Source organism: Dermochelys coriacea, chromosome 1 (genome assembly GCF_009764565.3).
Source record: "Dermochelys coriacea isolate rDerCor1 chromosome 1, rDerCor1.pri.v4, whole genome shotgun sequence".
NCBI classification, from domain to species: domain Eukaryota; kingdom Metazoa; phylum Chordata; order Testudines; family Dermochelyidae; genus Dermochelys; species Dermochelys coriacea.
Genome location: NC_050068.2, coordinates 26,144,339 through 26,164,480, shown reverse-complemented (window position 1 = coordinate 26,164,480; position 20,142 = coordinate 26,144,339). Strand labels below are relative to the sequence as shown.

General features: G+C 45.4%; 1 protein-coding gene across 1 annotated transcript; it reads left to right on the top strand.

Annotated features, from left to right (window-relative positions):
- The first annotated feature begins 1,606 nt into the window (after positions 1-1,606).
- Positions 1,607-18,641, top strand: LOC119843544 (ribosomal L1 domain-containing protein 1-like). The gene is made up of 2 exons (XM_038372981.2): positions 1,607-1,744; positions 17,213-18,641. Exons 1-2 carry the CDS (start codon positions 1,607-1,609, stop codon positions 18,524-18,526), a joined length of 1,452 nt encoding a protein of 483 aa, XP_038228909.2. The 3' UTR covers positions 18,527-18,641.
- Positions 18,642-20,142: the final 1,501 nt, after the last annotated feature.

The following is a 20,142-nucleotide window of genomic DNA, read 5'->3' as shown; positions in this document are numbered from 1 at the left end:
CTAATCTAATCGCCTTTTATGATGAGATTACTGGTTCTGTGGATGAAGGGAAAGCAGTGGATGTATTGTTTCTTGACTTTAGCAAAGCTTTTGACACGGTCTCCCACAGCATTCTTGTCAGCAAGTTAAGGAAGTATGGGCTGGATGAATGCACTATAAGGTGGGTAGAAAGCTGGCTAGATTGTCGGGCTCAACGGGTAGTGATCAATGGCTCCATGTCTAGTTGGCAGCCGGTGTCAAGTGGAGTGCCCCAGGGGTCGGTCCTGGGGCCCGTTTTGTTCAATATCTTCATAAATGATCTGGAGGATGGTGTGGATTGCACTCTCAGCAAATTTGCGGATGATACTAAACTGGGAGGAGTGGTAGATACGCTGGAGGGGAGGGATAGGATACAGAAGGACCTAGACAAATTGGAGGATTGGGCCAAAAGAAATCTAATGAGGTTCAATAAGCCTAAGTGCAGGACCCTGCACTTAGGATGGAAGAATCCAATGCACCGCTACAGACTAGGGACCGAATGGCTCGGCAGCAGTTCTGCGGAAAAGGACCTAGGGGTGACAGTGGACGAGAAGCTGGATATGAGTCAGCAGTGTGCCCTTGTTGCCAAGAAGGCCAATGGCATTTTGGGATGTATAAGTAGGGGCATAGCGAGCAGATCGAGGGACGTGATCGTTCCCCTCTATTCGACACTGGTGAGGCCTCATCTGGAGTACTGTGTCCAGTTTTGGGCCCCACACTACAGGAAGGATGTGGATAAATTGGAAAGAGTACAACGAAGGGCAACAAAAATGATTAGGGGTCTAGAGCACATGACTTATGAGGAGAGGCTGAGGGAGCTGGGATTGTTTAGTCTGCAGAAGAGAAGAATGAGGGGGGATTTGATAGCTGCTTTCAACTACCTGAAAGGGGGTTTCAAAGAGGATGGCTCTAGACTGTTCTCAATGGTAGCAGATGACAGAACGAGGAGTAATGGTCTCAAGTTGCAATGGGGGAGGTTTAGATTGGATATTAGGAAAAACTTTTTCACTAAGAGGGTGGTGAAACACTGGAATGCGTTACCTAGGGAGGTGGTAGAATCTCCTTCCTTAGAGGTTTTTAAGGTCAGGCTTGACAAAGCCCTGGCTGGGATGATCTAACTGGGACTTGGTCCTGCTTTGAGCAGGGGGTTGGACTAGATGACCTTCTGGGGTCCCTTCCAACCCTGATATTCTATGATTCTATGATTCTATGAACCTCTACAGCCTTTCTAGCCCCAGTGCCTGTCCTGGACATTTGTAGAGCTGCAACTTGGTCTTCAGTGCATACCTTTGCCTCCCATTATGCCATTTCTCAACAATGTAGCAATTATGCCATATTTGGATGTGTGGTCCTTCAATCATTAATCAAGTAGACTCCAATCCCATCTCCACATTGAACTTGTGGAATGGACATGTGCAATCACTCGAAGAAGAAAAAAGTGGTTACTAAACTGTTCTATAACTTTGTTCTTTGAGATGTATTGCACATGCCCATTCCACACTCTTTCCCCTCTCTATCAGAGTCTGTCCAGTAAGAAGGAATTGGGTGGTGGGGGTGAACTGGGGGCAGCTCTGCCCTTTATACAATCATGCGGCAGCACACAGCAACAGAGGGTGCATGTGCCACTTTGATGAGTATTGCTGAGGGAAAAATCTCTGACTACACACCTAAAATAGAATGGACATATGCAACACATCTCCAAGAACAACAGTCACAGGAGAAGCTGGTAACTGTTTCTTTTTATTACAGCACAAATATATCTGGAGCACCTGACTTTGGATACCATCCAATTTCTTTGAAATGGTGACACACAAAATATAAACTCCCTGGCTTGCCTCATCACTGCCCCTTCTTCCTCCTTTGAATATCTTTTTTAATAACCATAGAACTTCTCTTGTTACTCTGGCATTGAACCTTGGTGTCTTTTCTGGCTCCAAGTGTTCTTTGGAGGCTCACAATAGTCATGTTGCTGAGGTTTCATATTATTAACATAAGGACATCTTTAGACTGAGACTTACATTGTTTCCCCCAAGCACACAGATGCTTCATTATGTGTCTCTGTGTATGCATATATCTGATTTAATATATCATCACAGAAAATCTGAACAACGAAGGAAGCATGATTGTTGTTCCCTTTGATTTTTTTCTAAAGAATGAATATTGCACACTTGGTGAAAAAGAACAAAGTAGCAAGGAAATCTATTTTTATAACTATCAAAATCACTTATTTATTTGTATTGTGGTAGTTCCTAGGAGTCCCATTCATGGACTAAGACCCTGCTGAGAAAGTCAATGGGACTTGTGCTCCTAAATCACTTAGGCGCTTCTGAACATTCTACCCTAAATCTCAATCCAGCCAGAGACTGAAGACACTGAAAATATATATGAACAGTTTTGCAATACAAAGGTCCTCACTTTGGCACAGACACAGCAGCATATATATAGTACGATTCTGGAACCAACATCCCAGCTGGCCTATTCATGGGCTTTCTGGTGTGTGAAGTTAAAAGGAGCCAGCAGTTTCACAGAGTGATAAGCTCATGAACTTTGTGTCTTCATAGACCAGAATGCAGCAGAGTCTTTCAACCGTGATCAGTAGTCTCCGCAAAGAAGCAGCAGGGAAAACTGCATGAAGGGTGGATAGATGAAGGATCAAAAATCAAATGGAAGTTGATCTCCCTGTTGCTGTTATCAAAATTTTTTGTTAAAGACTTCACTGAATAAGGATTAAATAAATGTTATCAATTGCTAAATAATTGATATGCCTTAGGGTTCAGGACACCTAGAGTACTATGAGTTGAGTAGCTTTATTTCACTAACTGATCACTCAGACATGAATATGGATTATTGGTTTTATCATTGTTAATATATCATGGTTTACGGTTCTGATGCTTCATGTTGAAATATTTGTTTGTACGTGAGTGAATGTGCACACTAGTCTTTCACCTGCGGAGACAAGTGGCCTAGGCCAAGATGAGACTGAGTGCTCAGTACAGCCCAAATGCATCTCATGGACTGGCTACATTGAGGCTTCAGAGGAGGTTTAGTAAATTCTAAAGGATGTTGGATCTCCTGAGTAGAGGCAGAGATTGGCAGCAAGACACCCCAATATATTTTAAATTTACGAAAACCCCAAGGCCAGAAGACCTAGTGGATGGAACTGTCTGCTTCTTCTATTGGAGGGAAGGGAAAAAGCCAGCACTACCCGGCTTCATTTACATCTTGTTTATCTATAATTCCATCCACTGAGTTTTGTTTTAGTTGACATTTAAGTTTTGATGTGTAAAGATGTGAGTAAACGATGATCCTTACTGTCTAATGAAAGGGCATAGGCACTTTGCAGGATATGCCTTGGGTAAGGAATCAGTATGACTTTACTACACATGGGCTTTGATTGGGCAATGAAGCTTGGGCATAGCAAGAAAGGAAGAGAAAGGTGCTTTGTTCTTGAGACCTGGTATGCTAGCTTCAGGAACAGGAACTCTGCCCAAGAATACTGTTTTGCTCTTGATTTGCCCATGGAAGAATGTGCAGGATGAAGGTTCAACTGGACTGGTGGTAGTAATATCAGTTGCATTGCAGAGGTGACTTTATGTTGGGTCCTGATTGGATGAGCAGTGGTGGTAGCACAGCAGAACAGACTTTGCCAGTTCAGTTCTACTTCACTGTAGTGGCAAAACTGAGTTGACTTCAGAGTATCCTGCATTGCAGGGTGGTTGACACTTTAAGGGATTTGGGCCTTGCCTCCCCTGTGACTGATCAAGTACTTATAAAAGCCAGCAAGTGGCTCAGTTGGAAAGGATTGCTGCAGGAGGGAGGTTGGCCTCTATGGCAGGTCCTGGAGCTGGGGGAGAGATGCTGAGGGAAAGTCCTCTGGGCCCCTGAAGATAGGGTTGCCAACACAGTATTTAAAAAATATGGGACAGACCTCAGATGTCCCCAATCTTGATTTGAACCTCTGGGGACAAGTCCCTTTCCCTCCACCCCCAGGCTTCCTAGGGTTTCTCTCTCTTTCCAGCTCTGGATGCTGCAGAGAACCCAGGACCTCAGGTTCTGGGACAGCAGCCACTGCGACTCCTCTTAGGTTCTGCATGAGGACCAAGAGCTGAGTTGGAGGCTGCAGTTGCTGGTCTTTGCCTGCTGCAGTGCTGTGCATCTTGCTTGGCACATTGGCAGAGACTCTGTGTGGGAGGATGGGCTACACCCCGGGAGTACTGACCTCTCTGCCAGAATAGCTCCAAGGCACACAGCCCTGTCCACTTGCCCTGCCAGACAGAGCCTGCGCAAGGAAAGAAGACGGGGCCACGCTCAAGGGCTGGAGTCAGCAGGCGGTCCTGTCCAGCAGGGGACCAGTACTCACGGGTGCGTCTTTCCACTTCCTTCCTGACACTGGCCCTTGAATGCAGCCCTGTCTGCTTTTCCTGCGCAGCACTGAAGGGCCAGGGTTGGGACGGGAGTGAAAAGATGCACTACGAGTACTGGCCCCCTGCTGTTGAAATATAGGATAAAAGGTGTCCTGTACTGATTTAATATGGGACAGGCAATTTTCTGTTTAAATAGGGACCCCCCTTATAATATGGGACTTTTGGCAACCCTACCTGCAGAAGACCCTGGGTCAGGGGAAATGACTGTGTTTATATGTGGAACTTACGTTGAACTGGTTGATTATGTTTGAAGAATAAACTGGGCCCCTGAAGAAAGGGCCTGAACAGATTTTTGGGTGAAGTGTTAGTCCTCCCTGGGACAGGGGCACGGCCATCCTGGCCCACCCAGCTGGTGCAAGTGAGCTGAAATGACTGAACTGGACCATATGCCCTCCATTGGAGCAGGACTTGGCTGAGAAGTTCTTTCAGCACTAGCAGGGGAGAGGAGTCATCCCTAGATACCTTTGGCTACCACTTAGACCAGTGGTTCTCAAACTATGGGGAGGGCCTGCCAAGGGAGGCACAGGGATGTGTCCAGGGAAGCACAAACTGTGTGCTGCTTTTTTTTCTTTTTCTTTTTTTGTGTGTGAAGAGCTTGGGCTGTCAGCCGCAGGTGCTTGGAGCTTGTGCAGAAGGGCCCTGCACACCCAGGAGATAGGGCTAAAAGGGACAGATGGAGCCCCACCACTCAGGCTCTGGTTCTCGTTCCCCTCCTCCCAATTCCTCACCAGGAGGCAGCCCGGGCTTGGGCTCTCCTTCCCTTCCCCCGCCCAATCCCTCACCTGGAGGTGGCAGGGCACCAGCTGTCAGCCCCAAGGTGGCAGCAGGGGTGCAGAAGTAGGGGTGGCAATGGGGCGCTAAGTCGGCTGTGAAAAGTGATATTTTCACATTGCCACCCTTACTTCTGTGCTGCTGCTGCTGCTGGTGTGGCACTGCCTTCAGAGCTGGGTGCCCTGCCAGCAGTTGCTGCTCTCTGCTCTGCTGTCAGAGCTGGGTGGCTGTATATGTCCTTGTGTGTGTGTGGGGAGGGAATAAATGACTACAGACACAAAGAAGTGGGGCCCAATCAAATGCGTTTGAGAATCACTGACTTAGACTGATTCAACCTATGAGTGGAGTTTTCAGTGGGGTGGATTGTGGTGAGACAGGGTCCTTGACCTCCATCAGCTGCATGTTGCTCAAGAGTGAGAGGATTTGACAAAACTCCTAATGTGTTGATTTGGGCTCCTCCACTTCTTATCTGAATATATAAGTATATGTACTGGGGGTTTTCTATATTGCTTTTGACTCCCCCTTCCCCCCCAAAAATAAGATCCCCGTGTTCCATGTTCTCAAAGGACTCTGAATGTTTGTAAGTGGGGGGAAAACTGCCTACAAAGGTGACTGGGGAAGTTTTTTAAGAAGGACCCCTAGAATCTGGCTCTTATGGCTGCCTGTGGCACCCATCAAATGGATAACATTTGTGTTTTAAATAAACAGTTTAATCCTGGGTAGACATTACTGCTTAAATGTGTCTAGATAGGCTGACAGCCTAACCCTCACTCTCACACAAGTCACCATGTTTTGGCATTCACGGAAATCTCTCCTGAGATCAGGATCTGGACTAGTTGGAGCATAGTGTTCCTAATCAGGGCAGAGGTACATTTTCAAAGCTGTGTGTTGCATTTAGCATACCACCTTTCAGCACTCTGCTTGTTCTAACCAGGGCTCTCTGTTCCCTGAAATTCACAAACCCTAACATATACTAAAGTCACAAGAAATAAAACATAAATCTCCTTTGTTTTTGCGCTGGTTATTTTTTGTCCATAAAGGCTATAAAACTAATATGCTGATGGGACTGGATGAAATGATGGATGGTGTCTGTGTGTTGGTTGATAGATCACAAAATGGGCTACTACCATAGCAGCATTTATTAAGTGCACACTGAATACTTGGCATAAAAAGAAGCAGTGGTATATGGCTTGTCATTTTAATAACTAGGGATGGACATTGTGGTCAAATGCTATGAGATGCCCCATAAGACAGAGTAATAGGATAGGATTGTTAGGACTATTGCATGGAGAGAAATGCTCACACTGGCTGCTTTGGCTTTCTCTATATAATTTACATGTGATTTTATGTATATCCGGAGAGAGAGCAAGTGAGAGAGTGTAATAAAACAGTCAGACATCTGTCTGTGCCAAGAATTCAGTCAACCAAGACCTTTACTTTACAGGTAATTTGCATGCAAATGTCAGTGGTTGTAATGAGTCAGTGATATGAAGGAAATGGCACAGATGGTGGGTTACTTGACCCAACTGCCACAGTTCTTCAGAGGTTGATTCATCACTCATACAGCTCAACACAAACTCCCTCACGCAACACAGCCAACAAACACTATAACCCCAAACATACACAGCCCATCACCGCAGCATACATCCCTTGTTTGCCACCCGCACAAATCAACACAAATTTCCCAGAACAATACAGTGCACCCACAAATCAACACAACCACCCACACAACACCACAATCAGCGCACACAATAACCTCAAGCACCTACAGCCCCACCACCATAGCACATACTCTTCATTCACTACCTGCACAAATCCACACAAATCTCCTATCAAAACACACACATTCACCCACCTTCACTCATACTTACCATAAACTTGAACAGCAAAGCTGTGGGTCAGTGTGTGTATGCGTGAGTGTGTGTCTCTGCGCCTGTGATGCATGCATACACACACATATACTTGAAAGCAAGGTGGGTATGGACCTCACATCTGAAGTACTTTGACTTGTCTAATTATATCACTTTGGCTACATCTACACTTGGAGCTAGGAATGTGATTCCCAGCTTAAGCAGATCTACATTAACTCTGATGGAGCTAGCATGCTAAAAATAGTAGTGTAGCCCTGGCAGCACAAACTTGCCACCATGAGTATGTACTCCTGGGGCCGGGGTGATTTGTACTTGAGGTAGCTTGCCCATGCTGCCATAGGGTTGCCAACTTTCTAATCACACAAACCCGGACACCCTTGCCCCACTCCTGCCCCCTTCCCTTCCCCAAGGCCCCACCCCTTCTCCGAGGCTTCATCCCCTGCTCACTCCATCCCCCCTCCATCACTTGCTCTCCCCCACCCTCACTCACTTTCATGGGGCTGGGAGTGCGGGCTCTGGGGTGGGGCCAGGCTGAGAGCAGGGGCTGGCAGCTTGGAACAGGGTCTGTGGGGATGGCGGGGGCTGGAGCAGAGCTTAGGGTAGAGCAGGGCTACCTCGTGCGGGCTGGCCTGGACCCTGCCGTGTCCCCCTGGAATTTCCTCTATGCCCCCCAGAGGTGAATGCCCCACAGTTTGGGGACCATTGGCCTAAGTGCTCCGTCCCTCCTGGAGGGCCAGAGCCAAAAGACAATTGTTGTTCACCCCAGCCAGAAGGCTGGGCTACCAGCTGACTGGTCGTGTGCTTGGTCCTTCTCCTGGAGACCTGAACTGTAATTTGGGCAATTGCGCTGCTGCAAGTCAGACCGCCTGATGAGCTTCTGGCGGGCATATTGACATCCCGACACTGACAGAAGGGGGTGCCTTGCCTTGGAGAGTGAGGAGCGCTACACAGCCCTTTACCTTTTTTGTGGCAGATATAGGGAATTTGATTTATCTTATGGTGTGACAGGTTTCAGAGTAGCAGCCGTGTTAGTCTGTATTCGCAAAAAGAAAAGGAGTACTTGTGGCACCTTAGAGACTAATAAATTTATTTGAGCATAAGCTTTCGTGAGCTACAGCTCACTTCATCGGATGCATTCAGTGGAAAAAACAGTGGGGACATTTATATACACAGAGAACAGGAAACAATGGGTGTTACCATATACACTATAACGAGAACGATCACTTAAGGTAAGCTATTACCAGAAGGAGTTGCTCAATGAGTTTAAGCACCATATTCCTCTTTGCTCTGGTTGGACACTAAAAATCCCCACGCTAAAGAATATCAAGCTACCACCTTTGCCTCATTTAAGTCACTCCTAAAAACTCATATTTACCACAAATCCTTCAAAAAGTGAACTAAAATTAAATTTTAAAATGTACTCACTAAGAATCACTGCAAAATGTGAATCACTGCATAATGTGCCTTATATAACCTTGTCCTTCCCATCTCTATTTTCTCTTGTTTGTTCTTCCCTTATTTGTTGTGTGATGTCTTAATTCAGGGTTTCAAAGCTTTTTCATCACATAGACCATATTTGGAGAGAATGTCTTGTGAACTACCTCCCCGCTCATGTCTAGTCACGAGGACAGTCTCCTCTTCCATTTATGATCTCATAACATCCCTAGGGCAATAGCAACAATTGCTTACAGGGAACGTTTTAATATTAGTAAAGTATTTAATATTATTTAACTGCCTTTTAGTACAATTTAGCTGCTGGAAACAAGGAGCGAGAACCACCAACAGGTGCTTCATGGACCATAGTCAAAGAATCATAGAAGATTAGGGTTGGAAGAGACCTGAGGAGGTCATCTAGTCCAACCTCCTGCTCAAAGCAGGACCAACCCCAACTAAATCATCCCAGTTAGGGCTTTGTCAAGCCCTTAAAAACCTCTACGGATGGAGATTCCACCACCTCCCTAGGTAACCCATTCCAGTGCTCCACCCTCCCAGTGAAATAGTTTTTCCTAATATCCAACCTAGACCTCCCTCACTGCAATTTGAGACCATTGCTCCTTGTTCTATCATCTGGTACCACTGAGAACAGTTCAGCTCCATCCTCTTTGGAACCCCCGCTTCAGGTAGCTGAAGGCTGCTATCAAATCCCCCCTCACTCTTCTCTTCTGCAGACTAAATAAGCCCAATTTCCTCAGCCTCTCCTCATAAGTCATGTGTTCCAGTCCCCTAATCATTTACGTTGCCCTCCGGTGGACTGTCTCCAATTTGTCCACATTCTTTCTGTAGTGGGGGGCATGAGAACCAATCTGAGAACCAATCTCTCAAATATGCTTGTGATAAATAAAGTGGTGGAATAGTTCCCTTTGATGGACACCCAACCAGCCAATTAGCTGTAAAATCCCTCTTGGTAGCTGTTCTCTGCTTGCTTTACCTGTAAAGGGTTAACAAGCCCACAGGTAAAAGAAAAGGAGTGGGCATCCAACCAAAAGAGCCAGTGGGAAGGCTAGAACTTTTAAAAATGGGAAAGAAACTTTCCCTTTGTCTGTTGTTCTCTGGGCTGCAGGGACACGGAACAGGAATGCTATAAGCAGAAATGCTGTGTAAGGTTTGAACCAGGTATAAAAAGTATTTTCCATATCTAGAAGAAATAATTTGGATAGGGAATATTTAGTTAGACACTATCAGCAGGGCCGTCCCTAGACATTGTAGTGCCCTTCGCAGCCCCCCCGGGGGAGTGGGGGGCTGGCCTCAGACCTCTGCGGGTTGGGGGGGCAGCTGCACCCAAGGTCTGTGGGGGGCAGGAGCAGGCTTGGGGGGAAGGGGGGAACCACCCCCCAGCATGAGCCGGAGGAGCAGAGCGGGTTGGGGCCGGGTCACTCCACTTTCTGTCGCTCGGTGATTGCAGGGTGGGTCCAACCCCGCGCTCACAGGTTGGCGGGAAGTTGAGTGACCCGGCCCCAATCCGCTTTGCTCTGCTCCCCTGCCTCCTAGCCTTGGGACTGGGGGCAGAGGGGAACCGGCCCCCCAGCACTCACCGGCGGCACGGCTGGGAGCCAGCGGGGCAGAGTGGAGCAGGTTGGAGACGGGTCGCTTCACTTCCCGCCAACCGGTGAGTACAAGGCACCTGATCTCTGTTGCAGTCCCCGGGACACAGCTCAGGGGAAGGGGTGGGGTGAGGCGGGGCTGGGGCAGAGCAGGGGTGGGGGCAGAGCAGGGACGGGGGCTTTGGGGAAGCGGCGGGGTGGGGCTGGAGCAGGGGCAGGGGCAGCTTTCCCAGCTGGCTCAGCCGGCTGGCCGCTGAAGCAGAACGCAGCTGAGTAGGGCACCAGGAAATTTGGGGCAATTTGGTGCCCCAAATTTCCTGGTGCCCTAAGCAGCTGCATAGTTTGCGTATGGGTAAGGACGGCCCTGGCTATCAGTTTTATTTCTTATTTTGGCTTGTGGATCTCTGTGCTAACCCCAGATGCTTTTGTTTGCTTGTAACCTTTAAGCTGAACCCACAAGAAAGCTATTTTGGGTGCTTAATTTTTGTAATTGTTTCTTTTAAGATCTAGCAAAAAGCCTAAGTTCCAGATGTATTTTTTCCTTTTTTGTTTTTAATAAAAATTACCTTTTTAAAAAACAGGGTTGGATTTTTGTGTGCTAAGAGGTTTGTGCACGTTGTTTGATTAGCTGTTAGCCACAGCTAATTTCCTTTGTTTTCTTTCTCAGCTCTTCCCCGGAGGGGGGTGAAAGGGCTTGAGGGTACCTGACAGGGAGGGATTCCCAAGTGCTCCTTCCTGGGTTCAAAGGGGGTTTTTTGCATTTGGGTGGTGGCAGCATTTATCAAGCCAAGGTCAGAAAGAAGCTGTAACCTTGGGAGTTTAATATAAGCCTGGAGTGGCCAGTATTAGTTTTTAAAATCCTTGCGGGCCCCCACTTCCTGCACTTGCGGTGCCAGAGTGGGGATTCAGCCTTGACAATGCTGATGAGCTTTCAGAGCACAGGGCCATTGTCTTGTTTGTTTGTTTCATTTCGGGAGGCAGCTAGCACCCATGGGCATGGTGCAGTTAATTATTCAGATTTATAATTCCATTGCTGTTTTTGTAAATGTAGAGATTTGCCCTGATCAAAGTGAATCCTCCTGCAGTGCTCTGTGCACTGCTTTGTTGGTATCACCGAAGTGGCTTCCTGTATGTGGTGCTGTATTTTTCAAGGGCTGCATTTTCACGAGAGCTCAGCAGCCCTCATTGTGACACAAAACAGCTGTACAGTTATTTCTCTTTGTAACTCTGTGCCTTCACTAACCCTTCACTCCTCTAACACTTATACAGCAATCCTTCCGCATTGCCACTGAAGCAATTTGAGTCTTCAAAGCCTCTCTTAAGATTAAGGGCCAGATTCACTATTATCCTACCCTTTGGGTATGCATTTAGGATTCCATATGGCCAGTGCTCTAGTGCTGTTCTCCCCCATCTTCTTTGTAGGTCACCATCACTTGCCTCCCTGGCATCATTTGCTGATGGGATGGGGCAATAAGTGGCTGGTCAAAATACTCCCTCCTTTCCCCTTCTGCTCTGCTAAGCTTTAAGGGACTACCTGATATAAGACCTCAACATATTTAGTTCCATCAGGAAATGCTGTACCCAAAGTATTTGAAATTCTCAAACACATGCCTCATTCAAAGTGTTTGTCCATAGCCAAATCTTATTGGAACGCTTCTGATGGAGACTTATTTAGGGTTTCCACTTGGTGGCAGCAGAATCCACAATAATGACACTGAAGCATACCATATTTAATTCAGAGGAGATAAAATTTTAATAGCTAGTCTTATCATTTAAGTGTCTTTTTCAATGTATACTTCTTACCTGTATCCAAACAGATAAACTCTAATAGGCAGTATCATTGTATATATAATGATTATTTGGTTTTCTTAAATGTTTTATTGATCAATGAATAAAAGTAAACTACAGGCTTGTATTGCAAGCAGCTCCTTTTATAGACGTTGTTTCAGATCTCTTGGATAAAAAGTGAATTTAGTACTCAGAATTCAGTTTATCCACAAATCAGGCTGGGCAGCACCAGAGCCACTACTTCCAATCCAAGTTGAAATTTCCAAGTGGAAACCTTTAACCTACTCTAAACCTGAAACTATAAACGAGACCACATTTGCTCAAATCCAGGTCTGGGTTCTTATAAGAAGGTTCATCATAATTGCTGGGGAACCTTTCAATGATCTTCGCCTGAGCTTCAGACTGGAAACAAAACACCAAACCAGGTGGGGATTTTGGTCTCAACATTTTGCAGAGCACTGTGCTGTGGTTTGGAGTCCTAGAGGTGGACAGAGATTGCTCATCAATTTGACACTCTCCCTAGACATTGTAGCAGCATTTAGAGATGATTTTAAATTCAAAGAAAAAAATAAACATTCTCTTTTATATGTAAATGTCCTTACAAATAAAGAGTCAGGGAAGAGATGCCCAGAAAACATTCTTGTACACTTATCTGTTTATTCTCTGTGTGGTAATCAGCGGCTCTTTGAGAAAGTCAATGTTTCAACAAACTCTCTGTTCTATCTTGCTTGTCCTTTAGTAACACCACTTCCAGCTGTCCTGCAAATGCTTTCCAAAACACTGTTGGAAGAAATATTGTATACACACCCACAATTCTAGCTAAGACAGGTGACAATGTTCATTTCAGAAATCTATTCAGCAACGGCTCTTTGCTTTTTTTTTTTTTTTGCTATTAAAATAGCAGGCCTTTTCTGCTAGGTTTAAGTAAAAGCAGCAATTCCATATTTCTCATCTCTCATCCACATCTTAGATTAGGAGTTATGAGGAATAGTGGAGTAAGCAGAGTGATGAAGATGTTAGGTTCTGTCTGTTACTGTCTTTAGGCTAGATTCTGTACTGTTTCCTTAGTGATTGGACTGCTTTGGGGTGCAAATTTGTTCCTGGCATAAATTGGTGCCAATCCAAGGACTGTGCTAATTTACAGCAGCCCTAGCTTGGCTAACTATAAGCTGCTCTGCAGCCAAGAATCCCCATAGCACTCACTGGTGCATCCTGACATGCCCTGTACCCCAGGGGTCTGTGAGTGGTTAGTGTTTGGCTACGTACATAGTCCCTATGCTGCTTCTGGGTTAATGGAATTCTCCCTGGTCCATATAGGATCTGGAGGCCAGAATCCAGCCCTTTGTCTTCATTCTGCGACTGTGCTTGACAGTGGACAGGAATAGAAATATTCTCACCAAATCTCCAGTCTATCACCAATATAAAAGTGCTATATCAACATTACTCTTGCCCGCTAAATCAAAAAAATATAATGGGGTGGAAATTGTTTGTTATTGTCAAAATTAGTTCATAAATTGCTCTCCGTTTCCTTACCAGGATTAACATCACCTTTTTAAAAAATGTGTCCCAATGAGTCCCATTGAAAAGGTGCTTAGCAAACAGAGAAAATGGAAAGAGACTGGAAGATACAAAAGCCAAACTGTACTAGACAAAATAAGTGTCTTATGTGTATGGGTGAAAATAAAATTACCTTTTTTTAGCCTGTTTCTGATTGTCACATTCTGGGATACAATCCAGACCAGTGAAGGGTTGTGTCACCACTTGCCCTGCAACCTTGAGTGCCTCACAATGCTGTGCTGTTGTAACTCCCAACCTGGGCTGCTCATAAACAGCATGCAGCTCACAGCCTGAGTGTCTGTGTATGGCCAGGACCACAGCCCTGGTTCAGCTGCTCTGACCCCAGCCACCTGTCAGCAACACTCCAGTCACATTCTGGCTTCCAGCAGCCTTGGTTACTACTTGTAGGGTGGTCCCAACACAGTGCCAGTCCCGAATTTCCCCAAAGCATATGTTCTGCACTATAGGTGCCGACTCCATGGGTGCTTTGGGGCTGGAGCACCCACAAGAAAATAATAGTGGGTGCTCAGCACCTACTGGTGGCCCTGCCAATCAGGTCCTCCCTCGACTCCCTCCCCAGCACCTCCTGCCCACCGGTGATCAGCTGTTCAGTGGTGTACAGGCAGCAGTGGGGGGGATGGAGAAGTAGGGGCAGGAAGATGCAGAGTGAAGGTGGGGCACAAGTGGAGTGTGGGCGGGAACAGGCAGGCTGGGGTGAGGCCTAGGGCGGAGCAGGGGTCGAGCACCCCCAGGGAAATTAGAAAGTCAGCGCCTCTGTTCTGCACTGTCTAGCCTGTCCTGGACAGTTCAGATATTAGAGGTCTGTTGTCCATGTAAGAGGTCAATATTCAACAGTATGCCACTTTAACTAGTGTTACCAAACAGTTCAGTTTAAACACACACTGGATTAATTAGTTTTGATTAAAAAAGTAAAACAAGTTTATTTAACTAAGATTTTAAGTGAGTACAAGTATAAGGCATTAAAGTCAGAAATAGTTATAAGAAAAATAAAAAACTACTTCTTCATAGTTAAAACTTAACAAGCTAGATTTGGTTCAAGGTAAAATCCTTACCACATGTTCCCAGCAACATTGTTGACCAAATTCTCAGGTTAGGATCTCCCCCAAAGTCAAAGGGCTGGTTCCTGCATCTTCTTATTTGAAAAAGAGAGATAAGGAGAGATCCCTGGGGTATTTTTGCCCCTCACTTTTGTAGTACAGTCACCCTTTGTAGTGGATTCTTCTGAGGATTACCCCTCAAAGCAAAGTTTATTCATAGAGTAAAGAGGGCAGCATGGAGTCTGGTGGTGAAGGTGGCTCCATGCTCTTTCTTCTCCCCTGTGAATGCAGATTTGCCTTGTCTCTTACCATTTCCCCTTCTTTGTGTCTCAAGGATCCTGTTTACTGCTTACATGTAAACTGAGTTTAAAATACACATTCCTTTGTTTAGGATAGACCTGTTTAAAAACTTTTGCCGAGTCAGGGATGTATGGTTTGAACATGTGATAACATCATACAGGCGGAATTCAAAACTTTACATATAATGTTGCAACATACATTTCACCATGATATTATTGATCAGGAAATTACTAGTTTTCAAATGATACCTTACAAGGCATATTCTGTACAAAGATTATTACAATAGTGTGTATGTAAGCAGAGGAATAGTCTCGCTCTTGTAGGGAACTTTCCTGGCTTCTGCACTACCCTGGTGAAGTGGGCTAGCGAAAGGATCTGAGTCCTCGCTCCCACTTCCTTTACCCAGTGGCCTCTCTGCCCTTGAGGACTCCCTTTCTGCTATCCTGTCTGGCAGAGTCCTCGTAACCCCAACAAGTCTGGGCCCAGGATTCCTGAGGGGCTCGACCCGCAACCCTGCTGTGGTCAGCTAGAACAGGGGCTAGGGTGTCCCCACTCGGGGCTACTCTCTCTGCACTGGGCACTTCTCTGACCCACTGACCATACATACAAGTTAAAGCAAATGCAAGTTATTTAATCAACAATTAATTTTAAAAAGAATAAGGAAAAATGGGAAAGGTTAAAGGAAACACATCACCCCGCTCTGTGGCAGGGAACATCACAAACAGTGTCTCTGGAAGTGTCAGGGCAGTTCACAGTCTGCTCCTTGTCAGTCCCAGGCCTTCTTCTCAGGACCTGGCTGTGCTGCAGGGATGCTGTAGGTTGGACACTTGCTCAGGTGGTGGCCACATGCTCTCAGGCTCTAAGTGGTAGGACCCTTCTGCCCAATGTCGCCCCCGCCCTGTCGGGGTTATAATCCAAGCCTGGCCTGCAGAGCCTCTTGGCTGAGGCGTCTCCCTGTGCTGGGCCCGCTGCCCAGGGTCCCCGTCACTCTCCCCAGCTGCTCACCGCACCCAGCTCTGGACTGCTCCAGCCCCAGCTCCACCACTCTGTCTCTGCACCGCTGCTGCTGCTCTGCCTCCAGCTCCCTTGGCTGCTTCTTTGGCCCCTGTGGCTCTGGTTGCTGCAGCTCTGCTCCCAGGGCAAGTCTGCCCTCTCTGGGCTGTGCCTCTGGCTTTGGGGCTGCAGCTCTGCTCCCAGGACAGGGTCTGCTCTCTCTGGGCTGCTTTTCTGGTCCCTCTGGATCTGGCACAGCTCTGCTCCCCAGCTCAGCTCGGGCCCCTACTTTCTCCTTAGCTCAGTCCCACTCTGTCTGACCCATGCAATTCCAACTCACATGGAGGACGGGACCTCCCTGGCCTCCTGATTTTTTGATTAGCCTGCCCACCCTGTCATTCAGGCTGACCTGGAGCATTGGCTTCTCCCCATTGTTCCTGGGGACTGTCAGTCTCAGGGTCCTGATTTCCCATAAACCCTTCCCCTTTTAGTACTGGGAGCTAGCCAACCAAAACACCCCCACTGAATGTTAGTAAGGGGGCAACAGTCCCCTTACATGTAGGGTGTGAACGTGGGTTCTTTTGGTCACACTCAAAGACAGAAAAAAGGAGATTATTTAATAGAAAACATCTGAAATTCAGGTGAAATGAACATGTTTTCCCAGGGGATTCAGCAGCTTTAAATTTCCTTGCTGAATCTGGACCCACTGTGTCATACCATCATCCTCTCCTCCTTCAGATCCCTTTTTCAAATGCACCTCTTCCAAAAGTCCTGTAAAAAGTCTACTCCTTGAACAGTGAAGGACAGAACATAAAGGAAATCCAGAAAAAATCAGGCATCTAATAAGATGCATGTGCAACTTTGCTGTTTAGTTCCACAGATGTTCATTGCAGTACCACTCTTTGCTGGTACATTGGATTGTAAGCTATTTAGCTCAGGAACTTGTCTGTAAAGACCTTGCACATTGTAGGTACTGTAGAAAGAGTAATGATAATGACATTCTGAACTGCTAGCAATTTCCTCTAACTCTGCTTTCAGAGGAAGGGTCAAAGAAATTTGGCAGAGTGCCCACTATGTGGAGTCCTTCAGTTTCTCTGGAAGTTTGACACAATTGGCTCTATTGTGGCTTTGAGAGCATGTGGAGATATAGCACTCGAGAGACAGCTGCATTCTGCTGGCAGAGGACAGAGGCAGGTTCACTTCCTAGCAGCTATTGGTAATGACTTCTTCACCTGAAGTTTCTCTGCTTTCTTCCTGGTCTGCTGGGGCTTGGAATTGTAATTTAATAATTTCTGCCACTCTACAGATATCTATTGTTTTAGTTAATGTTGACTCTGGACCACTTATGGTCTCCTTCCAACTGGGGTTATTAATATTACTCTCTGTAAAAGGCAGTGCAGGCCTTGCTTGCATACACAAAGACCAAAGATAAAACAGATGAACTGCTTTTGAATGAGAATGAGAATGTATACTTAATGGTGACAGTATGGAAAATCCCACCACAAGAACAAGTTATCAAAATACCACTTCCTCACGGTATTCGACCAGAAAAATCTGAAGTTTGTCTATTCACAAAAGATGAACCTGAATTATCTGCAGAACAGACCGAAAACTTGTACAAGGAACTGTTGATCCAGAATGGGATCACAAGTATCAGCCAGATCATCTCATATAAAACTCTCAAAAAAGAATACAAACCATTTGAAGCAAAGCGTCGTCTCCTGAACAGATTTCACCTCTTTCTGGCCAATGATCGAATTAGAAGGCTTTTGCCCTCACATATAGGGAAACACTTTTATCAAAGCAAAAAGGCACCTTTATCTGTAAACCTGAAAGCCAAGAATCTAGCTAAGGAACTAAACAAACATATCCAGGGAACTATACTTCCAGTTACCAACAAGGGGTGTTGTTATACAGCGCGTGTAGGTCACACTGGAATGAAAGCTGATGAATTATTAGAAAATGTCACTGTTGCTTCTGAGGTGATTTCCAATAAGTTGCCAAAGAATTGGAAGAATATTAAAGTTCTTCACCTCAAAACACTCAAATCTGTTGCTCTCCCAATCTTCAATTCATACATCTGCAATTTAGATGAGCTTGACAAGCAGCCATCTCTCCATCAAAAGGGAGGACAGAAAAAGAAAGGAAAGAAAAGAAAACCGAAGGCAGCCACAGAACAGACTTCAACTAAAGCCAAAGTGACAGCTGAAAAGAAGAAGAATGCTACTACCAAAGGCCTTGAGATGGAACAAAAGAGAAAAGCAGAAACCTTGGCAGTCACAGAACCAGATGAGGATGATGGAGAAATTCCACAACTTGTTCCTATTCAAACAGAAGTCAGTATAGCTGGGCAGGAGAAAACTGAACCAAATCAGACTCCAGAAAAAGCTGTAAACATGATCAGAAAACCTAAGACACCACTTGGTAAGAGAAAGACATCATTGGCTCCGGAGACTCCAAAAACAAAACTGAAATTGGCTGAAAATGAGACAGATTTGCCAACACCAGCTCAAGAGAAACAACCCAAGAAGCCCAGGATCCCAAAGGAAGTAGTAAAGGATAAGGAGCTGAAAAAGACTCCCAAAAAAACAGCAGCAAAATCCTTTGTGACATCTCATGGGGGCAAGCTTGTAAAATCAGCCAAGAAAGCTCCCAAAACACCAAAACAGATGCCCAAGAAAATGAAAGTCCCACAATCAGCCTGAACGCTGACAGTTATATTATTGCTTTATCCTATAAAGTGAACTGATTAAACGTGTATTTGCTTTGGTTAAAAAGAAAAAAAATCACTATAAATTAGAGAAAACAGCTTGATTAAAAGACAGCCTGAGCATTGGGAGCTGTCTTCACCAAGGTTTATAATTGCCTATCAGTGTTTCCGACTAGTAGCAGTGGGGCTAGGAGACATGTAAATAAACCTCTTTCTCTGTAACAGAGAATCTGTTAGTGTTCTAAACTCACACACTTTAGTTTTGGCCTAACTTGTGTTACATATTGATCTAGTGTCTCTTCTGGCTGTATATTTATCCTGTGACTATAGTACTAATCACCTGAGCTGTGCGAATAATGGAATTTTCTGGTTCGCTGGTAATTCTGAAAAATTAAATAAATCCTTTTTGGGTCAAACAAAAACAATTTTTAGAATTTTTTAGCAAATTGAAAAGTTGGGGGACATAATTTTGTGTCAGACAACACATTTAATTTAGATTTTAAAAGGTTTTTGGAAATTAAAGGAAAATGTCAAATGGTAGATGATTTTGAACCAAAACCAACAAAATGAAGTCATTTAAACTGTTTCAGAATTGTAATTTAAAGCTTATATTTTAACCAAAACAATGATCTGAAACTGACACAAATTCACAAAATGTTTGTGTCACCAATTCTATGGGGTTTTATTTTTTGCCAAAAAAGTTTTGAACAAAAAATGTTGTCCCGTGTTACTCGCCTCACTTCCTGTGAAACCACAACCTCATGGTTTTTCAGTCTCATGCTCCAAAGTGAATGTGTTACGAACTTCCATTAATACTGCCACCACATGCAGGAACAATGGAGTCTTAAACTTTTCTAGGCCTTCAGATTAATGTTACATTTATAAATGGTTTATAAAGGATTAATATATTATTATTTGTTATAAGTATATTACAGACCTAAGTAATGTGTTAGAGCAGTGGTTCTCAACTCTGGTCCACCGCTTGTTCAGGGAAAGCCCCTGGCATGCCAGGCAGGTTTGTTTACCTGCTGCAACCGCAGGTTCGGCCGATCGTGGCTCCCACTGGCCATAGTTCGCCGCGCCAGGCCAATGGGGGCTGCGGGAAGGGCGGCCAGCACATCCCTCGGCCCACGCCGCTTTCTGCAGCCCCCATTGGCCTGGAGTGGCGAACCACGGCCAGTGGGAGCTGCAATCAGCCGAACTTGCGGACATGGCAGGTAAACAAACCGGCCCAGCCCGCCAGGGGCTTTCCCTGAACAAGCGGTGGATCAGAGTTGAGAACCACTGTGTTAGAGAGTTATAAGTACATCAGAAGGTGTCACCACCACGGTTTATAACCATCTATAAGTGATCTGTTGGACTTTTAACACCTATTAACTTCAATGCCTGGGGAACACTTTGGAGAAAGACTTTCTTTGTTCTGTATACATTTTTATACTGCGCTCATCACCACAGTATCTGAGCACTTCCAGTCGTGGATTAAGTAATGTGACTACACATCTGTTATGTGCTGTTTGTTTTCTCATTGTCACCAACAGAGGCAGAAGTATTTGTAGTCCATTTCATAATGTTTTAATAAATTATACCCCATTGCTATGTGATTGCTAGAGA

Bases quoted from the DNA above. Each gene is read 5' to 3' on its own strand.
- LOC119843544 (XM_038372981.2), top strand. From the start codon at position 1,607: ATGCGGCAGCACACAGCAACAGAGGGTGCATGTGCCACTTTGATGAGT. The intron at 1,745-17,212 runs GTAACTGTTTCT...TCTCTGTAAAAG, and splicing joins AACAGTCACAGGAGAAGCTG to GCAGTGCAGGCCTTGCTTGC.